The sequence below is a fragment of the Nipponia nippon genome, unplaced genomic scaffold, assembly GCF_047370975.1.
Source record: "Nipponia nippon isolate SJK-2023a ecotype South Korea unplaced genomic scaffold, ASM4737097v1 scaffold_15, whole genome shotgun sequence".
Lineage (NCBI taxonomy): Eukaryota > Metazoa > Chordata > Aves > Pelecaniformes > Threskiornithidae > Nipponia > Nipponia nippon.
In genome coordinates, this window is record NW_028262331.1 from 7,729,442 (window position 1) to 7,752,705 (window position 23,264).

Here is a 23,264-nt window from a genome sequence, read left to right on the forward strand (position 1 = left end):
TGTAGTCAAGGTAAAGTCAAAATGTGTTTGAGGTGGAGGAGTGGGGAAGGGACTTGGTGTAGTGAGATGATGCTGAAAGTGTATATGAGCTGGAAAAGCGAGCTGATAAATTTGGGGCAGAAAACTGTTAAGGGTGTTAAATACAGAGCTACAGCCTGGCTCAGGGAGTGCATGATCCAGGAATCTCTGGAGGCTGGGAGGGTATTCTGGAAAAGTATTGCTGTGTTGTGCTCTGTTCTTATACTCTTTAAGCATCTGCTCTTGGAGGTCGTCAGCTAGCAGGTACTGTGCTCACTGGACCTTTGGCATGACTTGCTACAACTGTGCTCTGTTATTAAGGTAAAGATGTGATGTTCATGTTGCTATTCAGCTGAGAAAACTGGCCTTCTTTCACAGAAGAGCCTGAAATTCTTTGAAGAGCGTCATGTCAAAGGGCTGTGTCTGTGTATTGCCGTCAGCCAGAGCTAGCTCTGGGACATGCCAATGTGGCAACGTTCTGCCATCGCGGCCACCATTTGTAGTTCGTGCTGAATGTGCTGGTTATTGGAAAGTGGATCGGGAGTACATCCAGAAACACCTCCTGCTGCTGTTCTGCTGCTGCTTTGGGAAAGTGTGTCTGCCGCAGGATCCATGGCCGTGTGGCTTGGTGGGGTGGCATGGAAGGGTGCTCGCCTCTCCCCAGCCCGTGCCTGGAGGATGTGCTGCCCCGCAGCCGGCTGCAGCCCACCTTCCTCCTCCAGGCCAAGAAGTGGGAATTGTCCAGTGGGAAAGATCCTGCTCACTTTGCTGTCTCGTGGTCGCTCTGCAGGGATGTGAGGCCAAGTCACCAGCATGACCCTGCTGCTGTACCCTTTGCTCAGGCCCCACCTGAAGATTTCTTCCTCACAGACTGAAGTCATGTTCTTCTGCGGAGTCTAAGTCTCATTGTGGAGACAGCAGAAGCAGTGCTATGTCAGAGCTGCAGGCAGAGATACGCTCAGTTATGCACCCTCTGAAATGCTCCTGGCCCCATGCAAAGGGTTGGCTCTCTGCGGGGTAGCACTCCTTCCTTGCAGTGCTCCCCTTAGCTTCTGTGCCAAGGGCAGCCAGGTGGACTCAGATTTAATGAGGTTTTGTTTCACATGACTTCCTCCATCATAGGAAAGGAACAAACAGGTGGAGGCTTTTTAAAGCAGGTCATAGAGTATTGATAAGAGCTCCCTTTTAATTCTTAATTCAAGTAAAAAGCAGAATCTTGGAGTGGGAAGTTTTCTCTCTGTAACACTAAGTACTTGTGCTTCCCCTTTATTCTGTATGCAGTGTACTTGCAGCAGGGCCAAGAGCTGTGGATTTCTCTTGCTCTCTCGCTGCTAGAGACTGCCTGCTTCTGCCCTTGGTTAGCTTGTTGAGAGGAGCAGAGAACAGGGAGGCGTTGGCTCGGTGAGGTAGGTGCTAACTGGAGCATTTTCAAGTCAGCAGTAGAGGCTGACTGCAAGAGAGGGCTCTTTCACCACAGCCCACAGAAATGACCCCCCTGGCTGGTGTGGTTTTACTATCTTAGTGTTTCTGATTAGGCTGATTCCCCCGTACTTCTTGTCCTGTACAGAGATAAGAGGGAGGATGCTTCACGCCTTCCAGATACTGGTACCATTTCTCTGGCATCGTTCCTGTGGCCATGCAAGATATTCTTTTCCATGCAGTCCTGCTAGTGCTCCTGTTTCTGCCCCAGCAGACTCACCTGCAGTCCCATGTCATTCTTGTTCCCTTCTCCAAGGTAGTTGTGTCAAACCATACCAGGCTTTTTTCAGAGGCAAAGGTGCAACGCCACCTGCAATGCCAGTTTACATCAGAGGGAGCAGCAGATACCCGATGCTGCCGAAATAAAATGCTCCTGTAAATATTTTAGGGAATAATCTACTGAAGACTGTTTTGGGCTATGATGGATCTCTAGGCAGTGTTTTGTTTTCCTTCTCTCTTTGCAGATGCTGCTCAGGGAATGGTGGAGAACAGAAAGCGTATGCTGAGTAACAAGAGGCAAAAGAGCATGACACTGCTTGTTTTTGTTCAGTCATGCTGAGAAAAGTGCACTGTGGTATGAGGCTGGAGAATGTGTTTAGGTCTCTCCTGAGAAAAATGCTTAGCTGATGTGCTCTATTCTGACTTGCCTTCAGCTGTGTTAGAGCAGATAAAGCTCTGCAGAGGAGGGGCAGAGGTATTCAGCACTGCTTTGCACCCTGAAAGCACAGCTGTTGGCAAAGCAAGCTCCTCTGCCCTGGCCATGGTATGGGGCTCATCTCCAGCTCTAGCTTTTATGCTAAACATCCCACAGCTGCCAAGTGCTGGTCACGTTGGTATGGTGTGTGCATTCAGCCTCGCCAGTGGACATGGAGTGTGTGGGCTGTGCTGTTCTTCAGGTGTGTGTGAGCAGGAGGGAAGAGTATGTGGTATATATGAAGAGTAATTTAATGTATGCATTTGTGGGGGGGGGGTACGTGTGCATATAATCCTGTAACAACACATCATAGGCTTAGAAAATATCTGGAAAATCCCAGGTCAGCCGTTCTGTGTGAAATTGTAGCTTTTCTCTGCTTCTAACCCTGGTCTGGGGGCGGGAGCCTCCATATTCTTTTGCTGTTAATGCTTGATTGCTCCCCGTGTGTGAGCTGCTGTGGGACGTGTGCGGTGACTGCGTTCTCTCCTTGCTTGAGATCGTGAAGAAGGTGAAAAGAGCAGGAGGTTCTGGGACAAAATGAAAATGCAAACCCACAGCATGTGTGGCACTGAGCAGAGCGGGGAAAGTAGTTGGTAAATCAAAGATGCCAGGGTTCAGGGATTTCTTCTAGGGATGATCCCTTTCACAGGTGATCACCTTAACTAAAGTAGTAAAGGTTTAAAAAATCGTGTATGGCACTTCTGTCTGTCCTTTCTGTCTCAGCCCTCCTTCTCTGCCAAACCTTTCCTGCAGCCTCTCATCTCCTCCATGCCTCATTTTGCTGTACAGTCGGACTGTGCTGCTGAGCATTATGCTGAATTGTTAGAGCCTTCAACCTTTTTATACATCTGTCCCCTTGCACGGAAAGAAATCTGTGCTTCGTGTGGAATTCCTTCTCTTCTCTCCTGCCTGTTATAAGCGCTGAATTTTCAGACTCTCTCCAGAAATTGTATGGTCAGAGAGGAGGGAACTGGTTCGTTGTTTGTAACCGTTTTGGCTCTCAGGGCTGACGTGGGGTTTGGCACGAGATAGCTGTCAGTTCTCTAACACGGGTCAGTGTTTCTGTGCTAGGGGGCGAGTGTGGCGTGCGTGGCACATGTGAGCTCAGCGTAGGGAGAGGGGGAGATCGATTTGCACAAGCTGCGTGCCTGCCTGTGTAAGAGGGCCAAGGTCGTGCAGCCTGTGATGCCTCCACGCCTGGCACAGAAGCGGAAAGCTCTGTGTGTCAGCAGTAGATAGCAGGCGTAGGTGCAGCATGCTGAACCATGGGCACTGCTGGGGTAAGTGTGCTGTGGATTGAGACTGGAACACGTGTTTTCTTGGGAATTACTGCACAGTTAGCAGGTGATATACCTTGCTTGCTATTGTATCTGATTTGTGTTTGCCAGACAGCATTAACCACGTTATCTCTGCCCAGCAGGTATGGTTTCAAAGCTGGCAAGTGTCTGTTTTGGGGAAGGTAAGTATTAATACCTGGAAATTTATGCATTAGGGTTCGTGAGACACTTGCTTTGCTGGAGAGCAAATCCAGCTGGAGAAAAGCTGGGTACATCAAGACTAGTTTTGCCTCCATGGAAATCTTTTGGCTGTGTCTGTCCCTTGGTGCTTTGTGTTCATCTGAGCTGCTGGTAGGACTCAGAACTGCTTAGCTGTAAAGTCCCTTTTGGGGATGTGTTTGTCCCGTGAGCGTGTGGAAGTTAGCTCTTGCTGCCTTTACTGATCAGATCACAGTGAAATCATCACTGAACACAAGGAAGCACTGGTATGACCATGGTGGTTACAGGAGCCAGAGTAGGAGATCTGCTGCAAGAGGTGCTGTCTTCAACATCACAGAATGCAAACAAGCTGCTATTGTAGGCTGTAGTTATAAATATCAGGCGATTATGGAGGCAGTTTTAATGAACGAAATGACTTGCCACTATTCATGCTGATTGTCGCGTGGGTTTTTGTTTGTTACCCCATTAAGAGGTAAAAAAAAGGAACTGTAGCTTCTTTGTGTCCTTTAGAGTGGCTTTCTCTGTCAGTACTGCAGTGTTGGGGCTCTAGAGGTGGTGAGGCAGAGATTATTCTTACAAACAACACTTTCCTCTAGTTTGAAATGAAAAATCAGAACTGACAAAGAGTCTCTGGCTTTTTTTCAGAGTACCATAAAATCTAAACTTCCAGCCTTGTCTTCAAGGTATTTGAAGGTATTTATTGGCTTATATTTTATGAGGATGATGGTATGTTTTTATTGCTGTCTGTGGGTGTCAGTCTGTCTACTTGCACTGTGTGTGACGCTGGCAGATCATCTCTGTTTTGCTTGCCAGAAGAGCGGCCCGTCGGGACAGTTATAAGGCTGTTCCAAGTGCTGCCCTGTGCTTTCTTGAGGGTGGGGTGGCAGCTGTGCTCAATGCTGGTGTTTGCTTCTTACAGGTGTGATCCCTCGTCTCCTCCCCACCCTGGTGCCATGGCCGACACGATTTTTGGCAGCGGGACAGGCCAGTGGGTGTGCCCCAACGACCGGCAGCTGGCACTGCGTGCCAAGTGAGTCCTCACCACCTCCCTCCTCTCCTTCCAGCCTCAGCTCTGGCCTGAATGGTTTCCTGGTATCTGTGTGGAGCGCTGGCCCGTCGGCCGCATCCGCAGCCTGGTTGGGAGGCAGGAGTTTGCCTGTCACGCAGACCCCTCTGTTCCCTAGAATTGTGCTGCTTGGGTGCGATGGGAGCCTGCTAAGCTCGGGCTGGGTGCTTGGCTGCTGCCCGGAGCTGCCCGCCTGCAGTGGAGTTTGCAGCCCGGCTGGTGTGTGGTGGGAGTCCATCCCACCAGCCCTCCCCTGGGTGAAAGGAAGGGCTTGGATGCAGGCTCGTATCTCTGCAGCACCCTAAATATCATTGATAGCATCCCTCAGCTGCCAGCTCTCTTTTGTTTTAGGAACTTGTCATTTGATCTCATTTTCCCCTGAAGTTAAATTACTGCATAACCTGAAGACAAAATGGATGGAGATGAGTCAAGCACTAGAATTGCATTTGTTTCTTGGATGCTTTCCTTCTCTGGCAGCCAGTACCATGCCACTGCCACCTCTGCTCTTGTCTGAACCTCTGGGGTCAGCCTGCTGCAGAGTGTTAGAAAATAGGAGGTCACCCTGTGTCCGAGGGGACTGCCTGAGTGTGAACAGTGCACACCACTGCCACTTCTCCAGCCCTCACCTGAAAGCCTCATTAAGACAGCTGTGTCTGATAGTGCCCTGCATTCTGCTAGCAGCTGTGACTTTATCCAGTGACCTCTAAACCCCTACTGAATGGTAATTAATTGAGCTGTGAAAGCTCCTGCCAGTCCCCAAGTGAGCTAAGGAGAAGTCAGCTGCTGTATGTGAGGCACAGAGGGAAGTGGCTTGCTAAAGTCCTCGTGCGGGCCTGGGTTAGACCAAGGGAGGAAGTTGCCAAATTTATATTTCCAAGCGTGCCTGGTGATTTGTGTGTTTGAACTGAGGACCTTAGAAATGTGTGATCTGGGGGGGAGGAGGGTGCAGGTACTCCCTGTGTTCCGGAGTCTGCTGTTGGCATTTGTGGTGTCTGGCATCAGTACCCGCCCCTGCAAGCGTACCCCCAGGATAGCCAGCCCTAGATGCACTAGTTTTCTTTATGGGCAGAGTCAAACAGGGGTGAGGACATGGAGCGGTAAAATACAAACTGGAGCACAAAGGGAAATGAGAGAGCAGGGAGAGACAGTGCAGCACCCAGTGCTGCTGGAGGAGTGATGCGGTGATCTGGTCAGTGAGAAGAGAGTCCTGCTTTGGGCGTTAGCCAGGGAACAGACTTCTCTGATGGAAGGCTGACGCAGGCTCTGTGTGCCTGGCAGGTTTGGCCTGTGGGGCAGGTCAGGGGTTTTGTGCTTTCCTTTCACAGCTTAATTCTTCCCTCCGCCCCCTCCTGCAGGCTCCAGACGGGCTGGTCGGTGCACACGTTCCAGACTGAGAAGCAGAGGAAGATGCAGGCTCTGAGCCCGCAGGAACTTGAGGTCATTCTGGAAGTCATCCGCAAGGCGGAGAAATTGGACATCATCGAGCAGCAGCGCATTGGGTACAGTCACGTTCATTTGTCCCCTTCCCTCAGAAGGAAAGGTCAGTGCAGACAGAGGGGTGGCTCTCCTGACTGCCTGAGCTCAGCCTCCCATCAGTCAGAGCATCCCATAGGTCAGTTATTTTCCCCTCCCATGTTGCTTGTTTGGAGGTGTTGAACATTGGGAAGGATGTGATGTTTTCCTTCTCCCCATATCTCAAGCCTTTCTTGTGCCTTCTTTGAGCCTTGGGGCTTGCTGTGGTTGCAGCTACTGACACAGTCCCTGGTAAATGCAGTCTGTGCTAAGGCAGCTGCCTCAGTGGCTCTGGAAGAGGCTGGGGAAGATGCCGAGCTGTGCAGCTGCGCCCACTGCTAGTGGACGCTATGGTTCAGAAACTGCTGCTGGCAGGACAGCTAGGTTTTCCCTTGTCTGTGGCAGCCCCCTGGGATTTTGCCTGGAGCAGTGAATGAGTTTATGTTCGAGTTGGCTGAGCCCTCTGGAAGGGGTTTGCTAGCTTGAATTATTTAATTTATGGGCATCCTTTTGCTGCTTCAGATTTCCATTTCTTTTCAGTCCTGCTGGAGGTCTGGCCTCAGCTGTGTCTGTAGTCATCCTACACTGTCTGCCTTTAAAGCTGGGGAGTTCGGCAGTCCTGCAGCATTTCCCAGTGGTGTTTCGTGTTCACGAGACAGGAAACCCCAGTGACTCCCATCCCATGTCCAGCAGGCCCAGCTTCCTGCCCCTGTGCTTCACTCTGTCCCTGTGCGGTGCACGTTAGTGAGTGCTAACGAGAACTGATGGTGATGTTTGCATGATATATGGGAGACCCCAGCAGCCCCAGAAGCAGCCAGCGATCCTGAGGGGCCGATCGTTCCTGTGCGGTTGTTGGTGTAGCTTGCAGAAAGCGAGAGCCTTGCTGTTCCCATGCTGAAGCATTCTCTGAAATGCCTTTGTTAACCCCTGGGAGTTCTCTTGTACTGAAGTCAAGGATCATAAATCCAGTAATGATGGCTCAGCCTGGCTGTGCTGTCTGACCTCATCACCATAGGCAGTACCTCTTTCAAACAGACCTTGCCTTCCTCTCAGTGTGGGGCTTGGTTGATGGGACATTAGTGCTAATGAGAATGGGGTTGCATGGATAGCAGGATTGCGATTCCTCCCTGAGCCACATGCACGCGCATGGCTGTGGCTGGTCACTGCCTCTGATAAATGGCCTGGCTGTTATTGTCCCCATCTACAAATGGATGCCTGAGAATTGCCAAGCAGTGATCTCATGACAGCAGCCTTGCTCTGCATGCTCTCCACATCCTGCATCCTAATTGCTTATCCCGCCTTCCTTCCCTTTCGTAGTCCTGCTGCTATGGACATTGTGCATACATATGTGCTTCCTGTCTTCCAAGCGGGCTGTCGAATGGAGCAGGGAGCAGTTACTGGCATTCCTGTACTGCAGCCGGGCTCATTTTGGTCTGATGGCTTCAGTCTGGCCTTCCTGCTTCTAATGGGATGTGGGCAAGTGATATGCCTGCAGTGCTGCTCTCAGGGAGTGTACGTAAGAATGGAGCAGGGCTTGGCAGGTCTAACTACGCTGCCCTTTCCTGGTGCTGTCTGACTTGCCCTGATCTGAGCACTAAACGTTTTTCTTGCTCTACAGGCAGGAAATCATTGTGCTGAGACTGTGTGGCCCCAGTGACACTGAGCTCCTAAAGGGTGCTGGGACCAAGCCCCTCTTGTGAGCTGTCTGCGCTGCACCCACTAGCTGAGTCAGGCCTGTCAGTGGTATTTGCAGTTTTGATTATTCTGGGCTTGATGAGCATTGGTAGATGGATTTACAGAGGTTTGTATCCCCTGAAGTCCAAGAGCCACTTGATAGGAAACACTGAGTGCAGAGACTGAAGTGAAAGTACATATGGTCCCAGCAAGGGGCCCAGAACAGCACAGAAGCAGCAAAGGTAGGCTGAGTCTGGAGCACGCATCTGCAGGCTTTCGGCATGCCTCAGTACCACGTGCTTCAATTTCCAAGGTGAGTGCTGTGACCTCTGCTCTGCCTCGTTCCCCACAGGCGCCTGGTGGAGCGTCTGGAGAACATGAGAAAGAACGCGATGGGCAACGGCCTCTCCCAGTGTCTGCTCTGCAGTGAACTGCTCGGGCTGCTGGGCAGCACGTCGGTCTTTTGTCAGGATTGCAAAAAGGTGGGTTTGGTCACATGGATTCTGCCTGTTCCTGGTAGCAAATCTGTCCAGAAAAGGCCACTAGGAAGCTAGATAGCTCTACAGAGTTAACTTATCTTAGCCCCACTTGTCCAGGTTGGTGCTGTCAAACCATCAGGTTTCCTCTTGCACACTGGTTATCTTATTCCTCAGGATCCTGAAGTGCCTAAACTGCACCTGGTGCTGAGGTGGGGTGCATCAGCCCCCTCTGCACTTCCCACTCTGGGGTTGCAGAGTGGGAGAAGGGGCAGGAATGTATGGCCATCAGAGGCAACTCAAAAGGATCTGTGTGCTTTACTGTTACTTACTGCAAAGTTTGCCCTTAGCCCTTCCAGTAGTGTGTCTCTTCAGAGGACTTAAATCCATCTTGAAGTTCCAAACCAGTGTAAGGTTTCCAACCCTGAGGCATAAATTAGCCTGTGCATCAATGCCTGCCCGTGTTTGTATGTGTTGTTGGCAGGACTGCATGGGTGCTGTTTGAAATGCAGCATCAGTTTGCAGGGAGACTGCTGTTCTACCAGTGCCCCGGGGGACGAATGTTTCTTGTCTAGACTCTGCAGCTAAGGGGTTAATCTGTATTGCTGTGGAGATTATGATCTCCAAGGCAACCACCTTATCCTCCCTCTGCTGGGAGGCTGTTTTTCCTGCACTTGAAGCCCATCTTTCCCTGGGGAGATACCTCTGTAAGTGGCTTTGCCTCAGTGTGTTGCCTGGGGAGAGGTGAGGGTGCCTACTGGGTGCAGGAGTGTTTCTGACTTAGTGCTGGTAGGGTGGAAGGGAGCAGCGTGTGCCGACTCTGTCCCTGGTGGGTACTGGCGCTAAGGAGACATTTGCCCGTGTCACCCACCCTGTCCCGTGGAGCCCACAGGACAGCACTTAGTAAAACTTGCTCCTTTACCATGGAGTGGTGCATGTTGGCACCTCTGTGGTTAAGCAGCCATGCAGACCACGCTGAAGAACCTTTCGTGCTGGCACTGCTGGAGTTTGTGAGATGCAGTTCTCATGCAGAGCAGGCTGCTGGGTTGGGCCTGCACTGTTCCACAGTTGGCTGCAGCACTGCTGGGCTTAGAGCTCTTGTAAGAGAGGAAAGGGAGGTGGGTGCCCCTTGCAGTCAGAACTGAAGTCCCAGCATCCCTCCATACGTACTCTCTGGGCAGGGAGCTGCTGTGAGCTGTGCTGCCTTTGCTGTCAAGTGAGTTTCTCCCCTGGATCCAATTTGCAGAAGTAGCTTGACTGAGGCAGGGGTTAAGCAGAGGATTGCTTGTAAGGCAGTGACTGGGAAAGTAAACGCAAATCGTTGAACCCCTGGGTCCTAAGCCAAGGATAAAGTAGCTTTTTAGGAAGGGGTGGGGAAGGAAGCAGCAGTAACATACTGGGAAGTGAAAGGTCTGGTTTAAACAGGAGCTACAGGGCAGCTCTCTTGGAGAGGAGCACGAGCTCTATGCGCACATGCCTGTGGAGAATAAAGGGCTGGATGGCAGACAGGAGACGGCTAGCTGTTTCCGGAATTTCGAGCATGCAGAATAACAGGATGTGCTGTATTCTTGCCTTCTTCCCTTGGCGATTCTGCTCTCACCTTGTCCGAAGCCAGCTAGGTCACATTGCCACAGCACTTTCTAACCTCCTTCCTTTGAGCCTTGTACACTAATGAGGAGGCAAAAGCTGGCGCAGACACTTCCCTGCCCTGTCCGTTTGCAGTTGCAGGTAGTAACCCCTCCAGCTAGTGAGGCTGCGTGAGCCTGAGGCTCTGGGAGGGCTCTGACCAGGAAACCCCAGAGAAAGGATGGGTTTTTCTGTGGTTATTCCCTTTTTGTCTGGAGTCTGTTGGACAGTTCAGGAGGATTCATATCCAGGTTGATTTAAGGTGAGACCCTACTTTTCCAGTGTGCGTTTTGCAGCTGCTTTCAGCTTGGCTGCACTTTTCAGCTGTGTGCGAGCTCAGAGCAATGCTGGCTGGCTGCCCTGGGCTTCTCCCCTTACTGCTTTTTAATGTTGTGGAGTGAACTCAGAGAACAGTCAACCCTTCAACAGAGCACACAGAGTGGACTGTTACTTTAAGCTTGTTCTCTCTCGTCCAGGGATATCCATCACTCGTGCAGTGTTGTATGCAATAAGCAATGGCTTGTCAGGGAATTATGGATTTTTAAAGTTCGTATTTTTCTTGCTAGCATTGCTCTGTTACTGTCTCATTGCAGCCTGTTTAATTCAATAACAGGGATTGTTGTAATGATGCATCTGCAACGTAGCAAAGAACTTACCTTCAGCAAGTCCCTTCTGCTGAATAGAGGTTCCGTATTTCTTGTAGCCTGGTGGATTTTCTAAGCGCTGCTTTCTGTTTTATGAAGAATATTTTTAATATTAGTTTTTATTATCTTAGAAATAAATGCATTATGACAAGACAAAGATGTATGCAAATCTAGATATGTTAACAATAGCAGTAGTTAGACAAAGCATAATGTGTCATTTACCATGCAGAAGGTGTCAGTATCATCTATAACAGGTGAAGCATAAGTAGGAGAAGAAAGTGCTTTATCTTGTATTTAATGAGGAATGGGGCTGTGTTTAATGTCCTTGATTTTTATGTCGTCTTCTGAGGGGTTGTGAGCGATGCTCGATTTTCCAGCTAGTCTGCAGAGAAGGGGAGGAGGAAAGCCCTGTTTTATATTGGAACTTTCAAAATTTATGGCTAGGAATAAAATTGCTTGGAAACTTCCACTAGAGGGAGTGTTTGAATGTGCTATACATATGGGGATTGGGATCTTTGAGGGTATTTAGGACTGAGTTGCTCCCTCAGATTTTGGTTTGAGGTAGGGAGAATTTGGGGTAGTTCAGGTGGTGTCTGCTAATTGCATCTGCAGTCCCTCTTGGCTTGGGTAGCACCATGTTGAGTATTGATGCACCAGACCCAAGAGGTTGTTCTTATTTCTCTGGGAGGATGAGGGTGAGGACAGGAACAGAGAGATGGAAAGGAGCACCAACCTCTGTGGGGCTGCTGGTGCTGCCTCCCGCTTTCTGTGCAGCATGAGTCAGGGACAGTCTTGCCTCTGGGCTACGCTGACCAGAATAGTTGGGTGCGTTTACTCATGCAATGCAGCCATTGCTTCAAGTACCATAGTTCTGCCGCTCTCCTCCTCCAGGCATGGGCACTGAGGGCTGAGTGAGCCACTGAGACTTTCATCCCTGTACACAGACCTCCTGGCTCAGAGGAGCAGCCTGGTTAGGGGGATATGTAAAACCTTAGCTGGGGAGATTAAATTCACATGTCTCTCTAAGCAAGGTTTTGCTCTCCAGGGCCCTCTTGTGAATGGCTTTTGCTCTGTGAGGATCAAAGAATTCGTCCAATTTCTCATTCAAGCTGTAAGCCAAGCCTGATACACATCAGCTTCATTATATAATATTAGGTGATTCAGGTTGTAAATGGCTTGTAATGCCAGCGGAGACATGAAAGTTCCCTTGTGTAGCAATAGAGGCCGTGCGGTGCTATCAAGCATTCTGCTCAGGAAATGTGCATGTAGGCACGGTTGTGCCCGCTTCCTAAGCAGCCACAAATCAATAGCTGCTGAGTGTGTGCTGAAAGGGAGGGGAGGCCATGGGGTTTAAGACTATGTGTGTGAGGGAAGGGAGGATTTCCAGTCTTGCACAAACTCATGCTTGTTTTGTACTTGGTTACAGCTGCTTTCCATGCCACAGTGATTGGGGTTTAGGATTTAGAGGAATAAAAAAAAAAACGCTCTAGAAATATGCCTATTGGTCATGGGGTTTGATTTGCCCTATTCAGTTCTCTTCTCAACATGCAGTCAAGGACTGCACTGTAGATTTGCCTTTGTCTCATGTCCATATAGACCTGAAGCAGTTTCCTGCAATCAGTGGTTCTCCAGGATAAATAAGAAAATTGTGCCATATTTAGGTTTTTAAGGAAAGCAAAACAGAACTGTTGGGACAGATGCTTTTCGACCTTCTCTTTCCCAAGGGCTATATGGCTGTGGGGAGTTGCTAACGCCACCTTCTTTTTTTTTTCTTTTTTTCTCTCTCCTTGTTTCAGAAAGTTTGCACCAAGTGCGGAATAGAAACCTTTGGAACCCAGAAACGTCCCCTCTGGTTGTGCAAGATCTGTAGTGAACAGAGAGAGGTAAATTGCAACTGTGGAGAGATGGGGCTCAGCAGCATCCACTTACCTGCCCCAAGTCTGTGCTGAGTGTGCATGGGCTCTTCCCGGTGCCTGGGCACTGGGAGGGGAGCTTGGGATGGGTTTTGGGAGGCCAGGCAGTCTCGATGAATACACATAATGGTGACAACTTCGGTTTGTGAGGGGGTGGAGGGAAAAAAAAACACACCAGCCCCTGCAGCCTGTATGGCTTTGTGGAATTTTTCTAGCTATGGTCATAAAGAGACTGTTACCTTTTGCTGCTGCACTCTCCCTCCTAGTTCTGTGGCAAATAAACTTGGCTAACACTGGTTCTTTAATACAGCTGGAGAGATCAGTAGCATAGCTGCAATATTTGTCCCTCTAAAAATAACTAGGATTGCAGCTTTTAAGTCTGTTTTCCTCCCTGCCTGCAAAATCCCATAACTTGCCAGAGTGTGAGACTTCTAATGTAGGTCTCTAAATTTTTATATCCTTCATCCTTGACTTTACACTGCAAAAAGTAATGGCGTGCCTCAGTTCTTGTCTGCCAGCCAGCATCCACCAACATCAGGGCTCGCTGCTCTACAGTGAAGTGAAGTCAGTGAATTTGTTCTGTGATTACAGAAGGATTTTCACTTGTTCCCGTCAATTTATTTTGGGCTTTTGCTTGTGGTCCTTGAACATCAATCCAGTGCAGCTATTTCTGACCACTGCAACCAACTGTGAAACCTGGGTGCTGTGCTAAATCAATTTTTGAAGTGTAGTGAGAGCATTTGTGCAGGTGTTTGAGGTGCTGATTTTTTTTTTATACTAGTTGTGAAAACTTAGCATTGCTTAGGTTTTACATAGGAGGAGTTTGTCTGTGTGGGAGCACTTGCAAAGTTCATGTTCAGGTAGGATGAGGGGTACATGGATGCTGCTGGCCTTTAACTTTTGAGCAGTGGTGTGGGTAGGGCAGGCAGAGAGCATTTCAGCTCCCTGGATATTGCTAATAATTTGATACACTGAATTATCCAGATGTTTTGAATTCCAGATGGAGGTCCCAAAACGGAGAGTGAGGCAGGTCACGATATTTTCTGTGTTCTGCAGGGAGATGGGTAGGGGACTAAAATTGACTTTATTTCTTTTTTTTTTTCTGTTCTTTCTGTATTTTTTTTTTTCCTCATCCCCCACTGTGTAATTGGTTTGTTTTTCCTATTTCTTATAAAAATAATGAGGAGCTGCAGTCACTGGACAGAAAAGAATATTAACCTGTCCAGTAAGTGTTATGTGCCACCGGTGTGTGAGGGTACGGTAACCTTCAGAGCTCGCTCTCTCTGTGAAACCTGAGATATGGCCGAAGTGCTTCCCTAATGAAAATGGATGGAACTTTCCCTCTTAGAATAACTAAAAAATTAGCCTCATCTTACCTCCCAACCCTAAGCTTCATCTTTATTTTTTTTATTCTTTTTAAGGTCAGTTCAGGTCTGTCTCCTTTCTTGTTTGCGGTGGTGCTGGTGCCCTGACCAGAAGGTTGGAAGGGTCACAGTGTGGACATGCAGTCAGGCATCAAGTCATACATCCCCTCTGTCTTCCCACATGCTCTGCTTTTATTTTGGGGAAAGGCAGGGAAGCATTGAGAATTAGCAGAAGCCTTGAGGCATGTCAGACAGGGCGAGGAAGTTGAGGTAATATCAGAATAAATGCCTGGAAAGTGACTTTGATCAGGTCTTCCCTAAGAGTCTGTGTAAGGAAGAGATGAGACTCTTAGGCCTCAGGCTGACGGCTGGTACTCGTGCAGTCCCTGAAGCTGGTTCAGGTGTCTTGATATTACAGGGCATGCACTAAATTACCAGCTTTCTTTTCAGGGCTTGTGTTCACAACCAGTTCCTTGTTGCTGTCTGTGATCTGGATCTGTCTTGTATGGCCATCTGCTCTGGACCAAACCCATTTGGCCATGCTCTTTGCTGAAGGTTATATTTGCTATCAATGATGCAGATGGATGTTTGCTTTTTGGGATCAGATATTCTCGTTTCTGTCTAACCTGTGAATCCCCTGCATGGTGAGTAGGTATCAGCCCCATTTCATTTCCTGGGATCCAGGCAGGGAGCTTCAGGAGCCCACCAAAGCACTTTGGGTTGTGTGATGCAGTAACAAGCCAATACCACCCTTCTCTCCCCTTCTCAATGTACAGCGTGACTGAGAAAGGTTCTTCTTTAGCCCATGCCAACGAAGCACATGCTTAAAGTAGGCTTGTCCCAGGCCACAGAGCTCTGGCAACACCTCCCAACTTGTCAGGCTGTGCTCAGATCCCTAAACTTGGCCAGCTCTAGTGGGTGAGTGTTTGATGCTGGTCTGGAGTGCCCCCCCCCCCAGCAGGTGTGATGAGATGTGGTGTTTCCAAGCTAGGTGATTCCCTCCACATCAGTGCTTTGATCGCTGTCTGTAATTTTCTAAACCACCGCTCAAGCTATTTGGGCATGATATTTATGAAGCTCTCAACTCTGTTAGTGAGAGACAGTCAGGCACTGAAGTGAGAAAGGGAGGTCACTCGGAAACCTGGATGGACTAAGTGATGTTGGCTAGAGTTAATAAGTGTCACCTGGCTGGGACAAGAGCCTAGGACTATAATTGTCCCCTTTAGCTTCTGCCACACACTGAGTGAGCACCTGAGTCTTGTGGCCCACCAGGATGTCAAGCCAGGATGGTGGGGTTGGACGTTCGCATATACCAGCTAACAGCTAAAGTGTGCAGCATTGTTCATACATGGTAAAACTCTCATCCCTCCATTTTCCTTGTTATTATTTATCCCTGTAGGCCTGATTTAAGCTAGGGTAAGTTTAGTGACATTTGGTAGTCGTCTTCCCCCTTTTGCTGTGTGGACAGAATCTGTGCTGGCTTCAGTTACAATTAAATCATCAGTATGCCTGGGTCAAACTGAAGACCAAAGTAACAAGCTATTGTTTACATCGGTTTTTCAGTTGGAGACGAATGCTTGATGCCCATAGATCCCTTTGGGAATCCCAGCCTCAGCCATTCAGAAGTGTTCTTTGCTGCTTCCTGTTTCCTTCAGAAAACCTCCACCGGGAAGGCTGTGCTGCATGGCAATGAGGAACAGGTCTCTCTGACACTGTCTTATTTCTGGAGAGTGGAGGTGATTAATGGATTCTGCCTGCTGCTAGTGTCCCAATCATCCAGAAGCAAAACGGTGTGTATGGCAGCACTCGAGCTGCTGAGCATGATGTGTACAGGCAGGGTGAGGGTCTCCAAGCTGCCTGAGAGCCACTGGGAGGAAAGTACTGTGTTCTCACACAGCCGGGACCTGACAGAGCCTGAATGTTCCTCCTGGCAAAGAGAACATCCCCAAGGACCAGCAGACACCCCTGCATCATAAGTGCATCTCTTCTTCCTGAAATAAGATAGACCTCATCTGCTTTAGGCCAGAAGTGGCCCATTTGCAATGTCTTCTGAGGGCGATGGAATTAAAGCAGGTGTGGACTGTGTTTTATTGTTCCTGCAAGCAAGGGTAGAAGCAAAGTCAGTCAAGCTCACACTCATTTTCGAGGGTAAGAATCTCCCTTCCTTATTCCCTCCTCCACGTGCTGCATTGCCTTTCTTGGCTTTGCATCTTGCATTGCCTTTCTGGAAACTGAGCATGGAGGGCTTATCCTCCTTGGGGCAGTCCTGTTTCTGCATGCATATGGAGTCCCATAGCACGAGCAGGGGTGCTGATCCCTGACTGCAGCAAACGTTGGCCATGGGTTTGCAGTGAGCCTGTTTGCTAACTTGGCAGTGAAGCAGTGATGCACCCATGGGAATGAGAGTGCAGGGTAGAAAGGGAGCAAGTCCTCCAGCAAAACGGGCTTATTGCAGCGGCTGTCAGAGGAGCAAAACTGCCTGGGAGGAGCTACGATACAGCTGGAATGATTCCCTGCTGCCAGGCCTCTGGCAGAGCACGTGAGCTTGATAACAGCTTGGGCAGCAATACCCATGTTGAATTAGTCGTGTGTGGCTGAAGTCTGCCTGTCACCTCCTGGCCTGAAGGGGAAATGGGACCTGCTGTGTTTCGTCGAATCCCTGCCCAGCCATTTAACTCTCTACACAGCCTTGTTTTGACTGATACCGCCAGGTTCTGCAAAGCACCTTCCTGAATTACCACTTTATATATTTTTTTTATATCCATAATTAGCGATGCTATCATCGTAATTAAAATCCTCTTGGAAGCGTTTGTGCACATTTACATTTGAATTGACACATCCAAAATTGTAGCGATAATGAAAACAGTTTAAGTAGGGTGGGGGGAGATAGCTTTTTTTAAACCCCATCAAATATGAAAGAGAGTGTCAGCTATCAGGGACCTGTTAAAGTTTTAATTTGCCCCCTCTGCTTCACTTTCCCTTTAATTTCTTCTCCTTCACTAAATGGCATTTTCATGGCTGGCTGCATTTCTTGGTTTATCACAATAAACCATGCAGAGGAAGAAGATTACTGCAATGGAAGAACAGAGTTGTCTCCTCCCCTTTTGCCCCCAGGGCTTCCCTTTCCACGTATACACTCATACCGTTTTGAACATTATAAGCCAACATAGCGCAGGGTTATTCCTGCCTGGCATGATGATTTCTTGGCAAAATACCACGCTGATGGAGGGGAGTGTTTATTTTGGGTGACTCTGGATTGAATCGAAGTGATGTGCACCTGTTTGCAATTCAAAGAACTCATCAATAGCCTGCCATATTATTTTGGGGGGTGGTAGCAAGTGGTTAGACTCAAAATAGTGTCCTCTAGAATAGAGCCACAGGAAAAAAAGAGGCCTGATTGAGAGGGGAATGATAAATCGTTGAAGGCTGGCAGCCATTGCAGCTTGAGAAACGTTGGGGTCAGAGGTGCGATAGATTTTGCTATTCCGGAAACAAAGCTCCGAATAGCAATTTCACTGCCTTTTAATTTTCTTCATCCTCAAGTGCCGAATGTGGGAGTTGACAACAGATTGCTGTAAATAATGTAATTGGAAATCTCTGTGTTATGGAAAAGCAGATGAATGCAAATAACGAAGCTGAAGAGTGCTTGCTCTTTCTCCCTGCCAGTGGTTTGCAGCGTGCCAGAGCCATGGTGGAGAGCTGGGACAAAGTGAGTGTGTGGGCATGTGCTGCGCGAGAGCGATGGCAACGAAGTCCTCCCAGGGTGGTCGCATTTGTAGGTGCCTTTCTCTTCATTAAGCATTGTAGCCCAGGAGAACCTGCTCCCCCGCCTTTCGGCTGCTGGGGAATTGAGCTAATAACGCTGATGGCAGCATGGGAAGCTAAAGGTAGCTGTTTTCCTCTGGCACAGCCCAGCCCAAGCTGCTGCGAAGGAAGGGGGCTGCAGAATGAGAACAGCTACTGTGTGGCAAGCAGTAGGTGGTAGAGCAAAATGTGGCTTTGTAGTGAAGAGCCTTTCTAAGCATCTCTGTTTGGGGGACTCGTGGCTTGGTGAAGCGAACTCCAGGGGGGCTGCAAGCATCTGTTACGATTCCTTCAGCTTGAACCCCATCCCTTGGTCAGCAAGTCCTAATGTTTTCTCTGTTTAGGAGCTTGTTTTAGCACTTGTATGTTCAGAGAAGGAGAAAGAGGAGGGAGAAGTTCGAGCAGTAACATGCATTTCACTAGGGCCCAGTGATTCTCTGTTAGGTCCCATTTACAGGCTGCACTTGAATGTGCTAGATAAAAATACGCATCTGCTTCTGACTGTCTCATCCTGTAGCTGTAATGATGGCTTGATGCAACTTTAATAGGAATATTATCAGGGTTAGAAAAGGCATTGAGCTCTCTGGGCTTGTCATGGCCATTGAAATTGGTTTCAAGTAATAAAAAAAGGAGTCTGTTGCTAAAGTAGCTCTTCTTCCCCGTGTCCTCCCCCACTTTGCTTTAGGGTGGTTTAGGTGTCAGGGGAGGCAGAAGGACAGGAGCCTGAAGGAAGTCAATATTTAGTGTGGATTTTGGTTGTGTTTGGCTGGGCCAGTTTGAGTGCAGTGGGCCAGGGACAGCTGCAGTTGGTGAACCATGGTGTGGCTGCTCTGCCCTGAGCCACATGCTGGGCCACCACGTCCTCATCTGGGATAATGCAGATACAGATCTTTATTCCCCTCTGTCAAGCACTCAGAGCAAGGGATGATCAATGTCACTTAAAATTGGATTGTTGCAAGAGACTGAAGGGGCTCGTTGTCCCTCTCGCTGGTGAAATTCCAGCTCCACCCAAACTCAGGCTGCCGTGGGGGCTGGATTTCACCTTACGTGGCAATGAGGCTCATGGGAGCAAAACTCTCTCCTCATTGGAAAAAGCAAACTCCTGCTAATGAACAGGAGTTTTATTCTTGAAGCACCATTGCAGATTTATTAATTTAAAATCAAGCAAGGACTTTGCTGTCGGGCCACTCTTAGGATCAATGAAACTACCATCAACAGCAGTCAGCAACATCGATTTGTTTTGATGCATGGATGCTAAAACTAACCTGTGTGCCCATGTGCAGAACAGAACGTGAACCGCGGTTGTTTCGGTTGGGGCACGCTGCTAACCTGGGGGGAGACAGAGGTACTAAATTAATATAGGGGAGAGCATCTTGCTGCAGCTATTTTAGAGCTGATTTCAAAACAATTTCAGTACTGCTGTAATAAGACTAAATTCTATTAGAAGCATCAATTTCAAGAGAATATGTATGCACAGAATCAATTTTATACTAGTATTACTGCATCAGAGCTGGGTGTATTATGTCATTAACTCTTTCTATAGCTGGATTTGCTTTGGGATAGTGAGAAACCTTGGGGTGACCAGCCCTTTCTTACAGCAATCCTTGCTGTGTCTGATTGGTTTTATGGTGTGCCTAAATTGTAGTTAGCCTGAAGATAATAGGTCTCTTCAGTGCTTCAAATTAAATTACAGATGTTGCAAGGTCTGTTCAGAGAACGACTGTACGAAAGGGGTGCTTCCTCCCTGGCAGTTTGCACAGAGAAGCTACGTGTGCTCCAGCTACCCGGTGTGCGGCAGGGGACAGACAACCTGCCCTCCTCAAGCCACGGTGCTGATCAGGTTGCAAACCCCATGGCCGCAGTCCCTGTTCTGCCTGCCGTGTCCTGTGCGTGCAGCTCCTGCATCGTGTACGTTTACCTGAGTTGCAGTGGGCTAAGCTCCACGTAGAGATGTCTGTCCCAGATTTAAAAAACATATTGCATTTCCCAGTTCTTGGTTTTGTGGGGATAGCAGAGCGTGTTCCTCAAGGGTCTCTGTGCTGCACTGATGAGTGCTGTTGTACAACCTGTACCAAATGTTTTGCAGTCCCTACATGCTAGCAGAAGGAGCTGTGTCAGCTTGTGCCTCGACCGGCTGGGTCACTATTTTGGCTCTTTGCACGCTGGTGAAGGAGCTGGTAAAATGTCCTGCCTGCCAAGGCCCCCTCTGTAGAAGAACTTGTAGTCTTCTCTCCTTTAGAGAATTGGCTTCCCAGCTTTTCACTTGGATGGCAGACTCACCGTCCCACTGGGCTGTTATCCAGAAGGAAAATGTTGGTGTAATTGCAGGGTGCTCTCACCTCCTGGTTTCTACATCCTGCTGTGGTGCACGCGAGCTTCTCTCTTGCACTCTTACAGTAACTGATGTGTGTGCTGGGTCACAGCAATGCTCTGCTTTCTTCTGCTGGGTGCTCTTCTTTTAAAAAGCTTACTCCCAAGTTCCCATCCGAATTCAGGTCACCTTCACTTGGCTTTCAAGACCCCAAACACAGAGATTTTAGCTCTCTGTGTTGATGGCTTTGGACTAGGAACCAGGCAACCTGCTGAGCAATCTCCTCCCATCAGTGAAATGGTGATGGTGGTGTCCTGCTTTTTGTGCCTGCATGAGAAGAACTTCTCCTGAGTGCCAGGTGTTGTCACTGCCCTCTGCTTTGATTAAGCCCTAAATGCAAATTGCAGATGTATTGGTGTAATTAGGGATATCTGCATTTTGTAGCCATTGCCATCATGGTGATTCTGTATGCAAAATGCTTTGGGAACTTGGAGCAGAAACACTGATGATCTCCTTTACTCTGAATAGAAGTGCAAGATTGCTACCCCCTTGCATGAAATAGAAAATGTTTTTACTATATTAACTTATTTTTGCCCTGACTGTCTTATTAGCTCATTATTAGACTGCTGGAAGGCACAAAAGAATTAGGTTTTTAGAGGACATTTCTCCTTGTCTGAGCTGCCATCCTTTTCCCTTCCTCTGGCTCACAGCAGGCTTTATATTAAATATACTTAATAGAGCTCCTTCATCATAAGCTGCATTAAAACTAAATTGGAGAGTAGAGGGCGTTCTTACAGGAGGTATTACAGCTTAGCGCTCGCAGTCTGTTTTCTGCTGCAGGTTCAGGTTACTTGAGTGTCGTTCCTCTTGTTCTGGGGTTTTCAAGCACGCTCGTTAAATGGTCTGGCTTGGCCTGAATTGCTCCGTGAAATGAACGCCAAGGTTGTGCCATTCAGTATGGCGCGAGGCAGCATTTCTGCTGTCCTGGCATTGCCGCTTGCATCCCTCAGCTGCTGCTGGTCTTTGACTCTCAGAAGTAAAGCGACCTGGCCCAGGAGGAGATACTTGTTAGGAATTGCTGCCCCTCCAGCCAGTGCAAGACGTGTTTTACTCTAAGCAAAGCATGTGCTTGGAGCTATTGCCACCCATGACATGTGCCTGCTTTCTCTGGGAAGCCTTTCTTTTTGTGGATTCCCAATGGGAAAGCAACAGATGCAGAATCTGAATTGCCCACTGCTTAGTGCAGGCCAGGGAATTTCATCCTGATATCTTTGTAGTAAGCCGGGAATGTGCGTTTGACTTAAGCATGGCATCAGAGAAACATCTGGTCTTGACCCGGCAAACATGAGAAGCTCTGTGGTTTGCACGATCACCGTCTGCTCCTTCTTCAGTCTGTGCCTGTTGCTCATTCAAATTTGAGATTGTTTTAGTGGTGGAAGAAGGACCAAGGTGAAGCTGGGCTGACAATGTGTGGGGAGAAATTTGGGATGCTGTGGTAGTTGCAGAGCGCAGGGGAACCATTGGGCTCTGTGAGCTGGAAGGCTTGACCCCCTCCGTGTTTGAGTGGGGTCAAGGTAGCTCAGAGGGAGTGGCTGGGCTGAGCTTGTTGGAGAGCTCATTTGGTGTTGATTGTGCTCTCTTGCTGTGAAAATCCAGGCTTAAGGTGTTGTGTCTCCATCTCCAACAGGTTTGGAAGAGGTCTGGTGCGTGGTTCTACAAAGGGCTGCCCAAGTACATCACACCTTTGAAGAGCAGCAGCAAATCCAGTGAGCTGCCCTCGCAGCCTTGGCAAAGCGAGCCAGCCGTGCCGGAGGCAGAGAGCGTCGGGACCAGCCGATCCTTCACCTGGGCCAGGGGAAAGGGTTGGTTGTCTGCTCCTTACCCAGGAAACAGGGAGGGAGAGGGGGAGAAGGACCTGTTGCTAGCAGGATTCAGCTAATAGGAGAGGCTCTCTGTTAGAGGTAGGGGATAGCCAACAGGATGGGGTGTGTTTCCCACATGGGCAGTGGTGGGGTTTTTTGGCTATGGTATGTTTTTCAGGTTTCACTGTTATTTAAGTGCTCATTGGTGGCCCAGACTAGCCCCAGTCCTCCTGGAGTCCCTGTCCTTCAGTCCACCCTTGCTTTCCTCCATTCCTTGTAGCCCCCACTGTTTTGCTGGGACTGCCAAGGAGGGCATGAGCTATGAAGCAGACACTTGAAGCAGACTGTAGCCCAAAGAGCTCCTCCTGCTGAACTACGTAGGCTGGTGCCACTGATGGACATCGTTGTGCAGCCAAGGCTGACAAAAGGCTGGTCTTATTCCCTCCCTCCTTGGGTCTACTTGCTCCTTGCTTCTGCTCCACAGAGCACCATTGGGCAGATACCTCAGGTCGCTTTGAACTGGGTTAGAAATTACACCCCCGGCATCTCCCTGGGGGTCTTCCTGGGGCCTGGAGCAAGTGGGCAGACAGTTTTTTACAGTCAGTGGGCAGGAGCGAGCCGATGCTGGCGGTGTCCTTTTGTGCCTGATGCCCCTGAGCAGGTGAGACCGGCAAAGGGTGAAGCTTCTTCCCCAGGCCTTGGGGAGGGGGCTGAGGTTTGCAGCATGGAGAGCTCAGGGCTGAGTTGTTCTTTAAATGTGTCTTGGAGAAGCTGTTGATTAACTCAGCCCTGTGCAGGGCTGGGGCCAGAGCACTTACAAGCCTGAAGATTTATGAGCTTCAGCACTCACATCCCTGTTCTTTGAGGTAGACCTTGATTGAAGTAGACCGTTGTATCACATGTGGCATCTTGGATCGCTGCCGCGTCAGATCCCATTCACAGCGCTGCCTTGGAGGGCTTTTTTCCCCCCTATCTTCCATCTGCCTACCCTGTCATTGCTCGTATGCCCACTCCAGTGTTGTGCCTGGAGCCAGCTGGGGGGAAATAGCAGCTCGGCATTGAGGAGCTGAGCACTCAGGGTCAATAGCACAGCAGCGGATGGATGCTGCAGAATTAAAGCTGCTGCCAGTCTGCTTTGATTTCTCTTCATTTCTTTCTGGTGTGGATTAGCAGAACTGTCTGGCCTCTCTCCCCTTCTATCTTCTGCTATTAGATCCCCTCAATTGGAGAAGACCTCTTCAGTGTACCAGCAGCATACACTCTTCCACATCAAGATAAATCTTATCAGTAGTGCAGGGGGAAATAACCTTTCAGTAAAGAGGACT

At 49.0% G+C, this 23,264-nt stretch overlaps 1 protein-coding gene across 3 annotated transcripts in view; it reads left to right on the forward strand.

Moving 5' to 3' along the window:
• Positions 1-4,606: 4,606 nt before the first annotated feature.
• The window catches only part of RPH3AL (rabphilin 3A like (without C2 domains)), a 34,472-nt gene continuing 15,814 nt past the window's right edge, over positions 4,607-23,264 (forward strand). For 2 of the 3 annotated variants that reach the window (XM_009469571.2, XM_087751809.1), the window contains exons 1-5: positions 4,607-4,717; positions 6,109-6,252; positions 8,292-8,421; positions 12,482-12,568; positions 21,765-21,939. In XM_009469571.2, the coding sequence (XP_009467846.1) occupies positions 4,641-4,717; positions 6,109-6,252; positions 8,292-8,421; positions 12,482-12,568; positions 21,765-21,939 (613 nt within the window). In that variant the 5' untranslated portion in view covers positions 4,607-4,640. Of the gene's footprint in view, positions 4,718-6,108; positions 6,253-8,291; positions 8,422-12,481; positions 12,569-15,617; positions 16,111-21,764; positions 21,940-23,264 lie in introns of those variants that run through there. The other variant, XR_015703464.1, reaches the window with a different exon arrangement.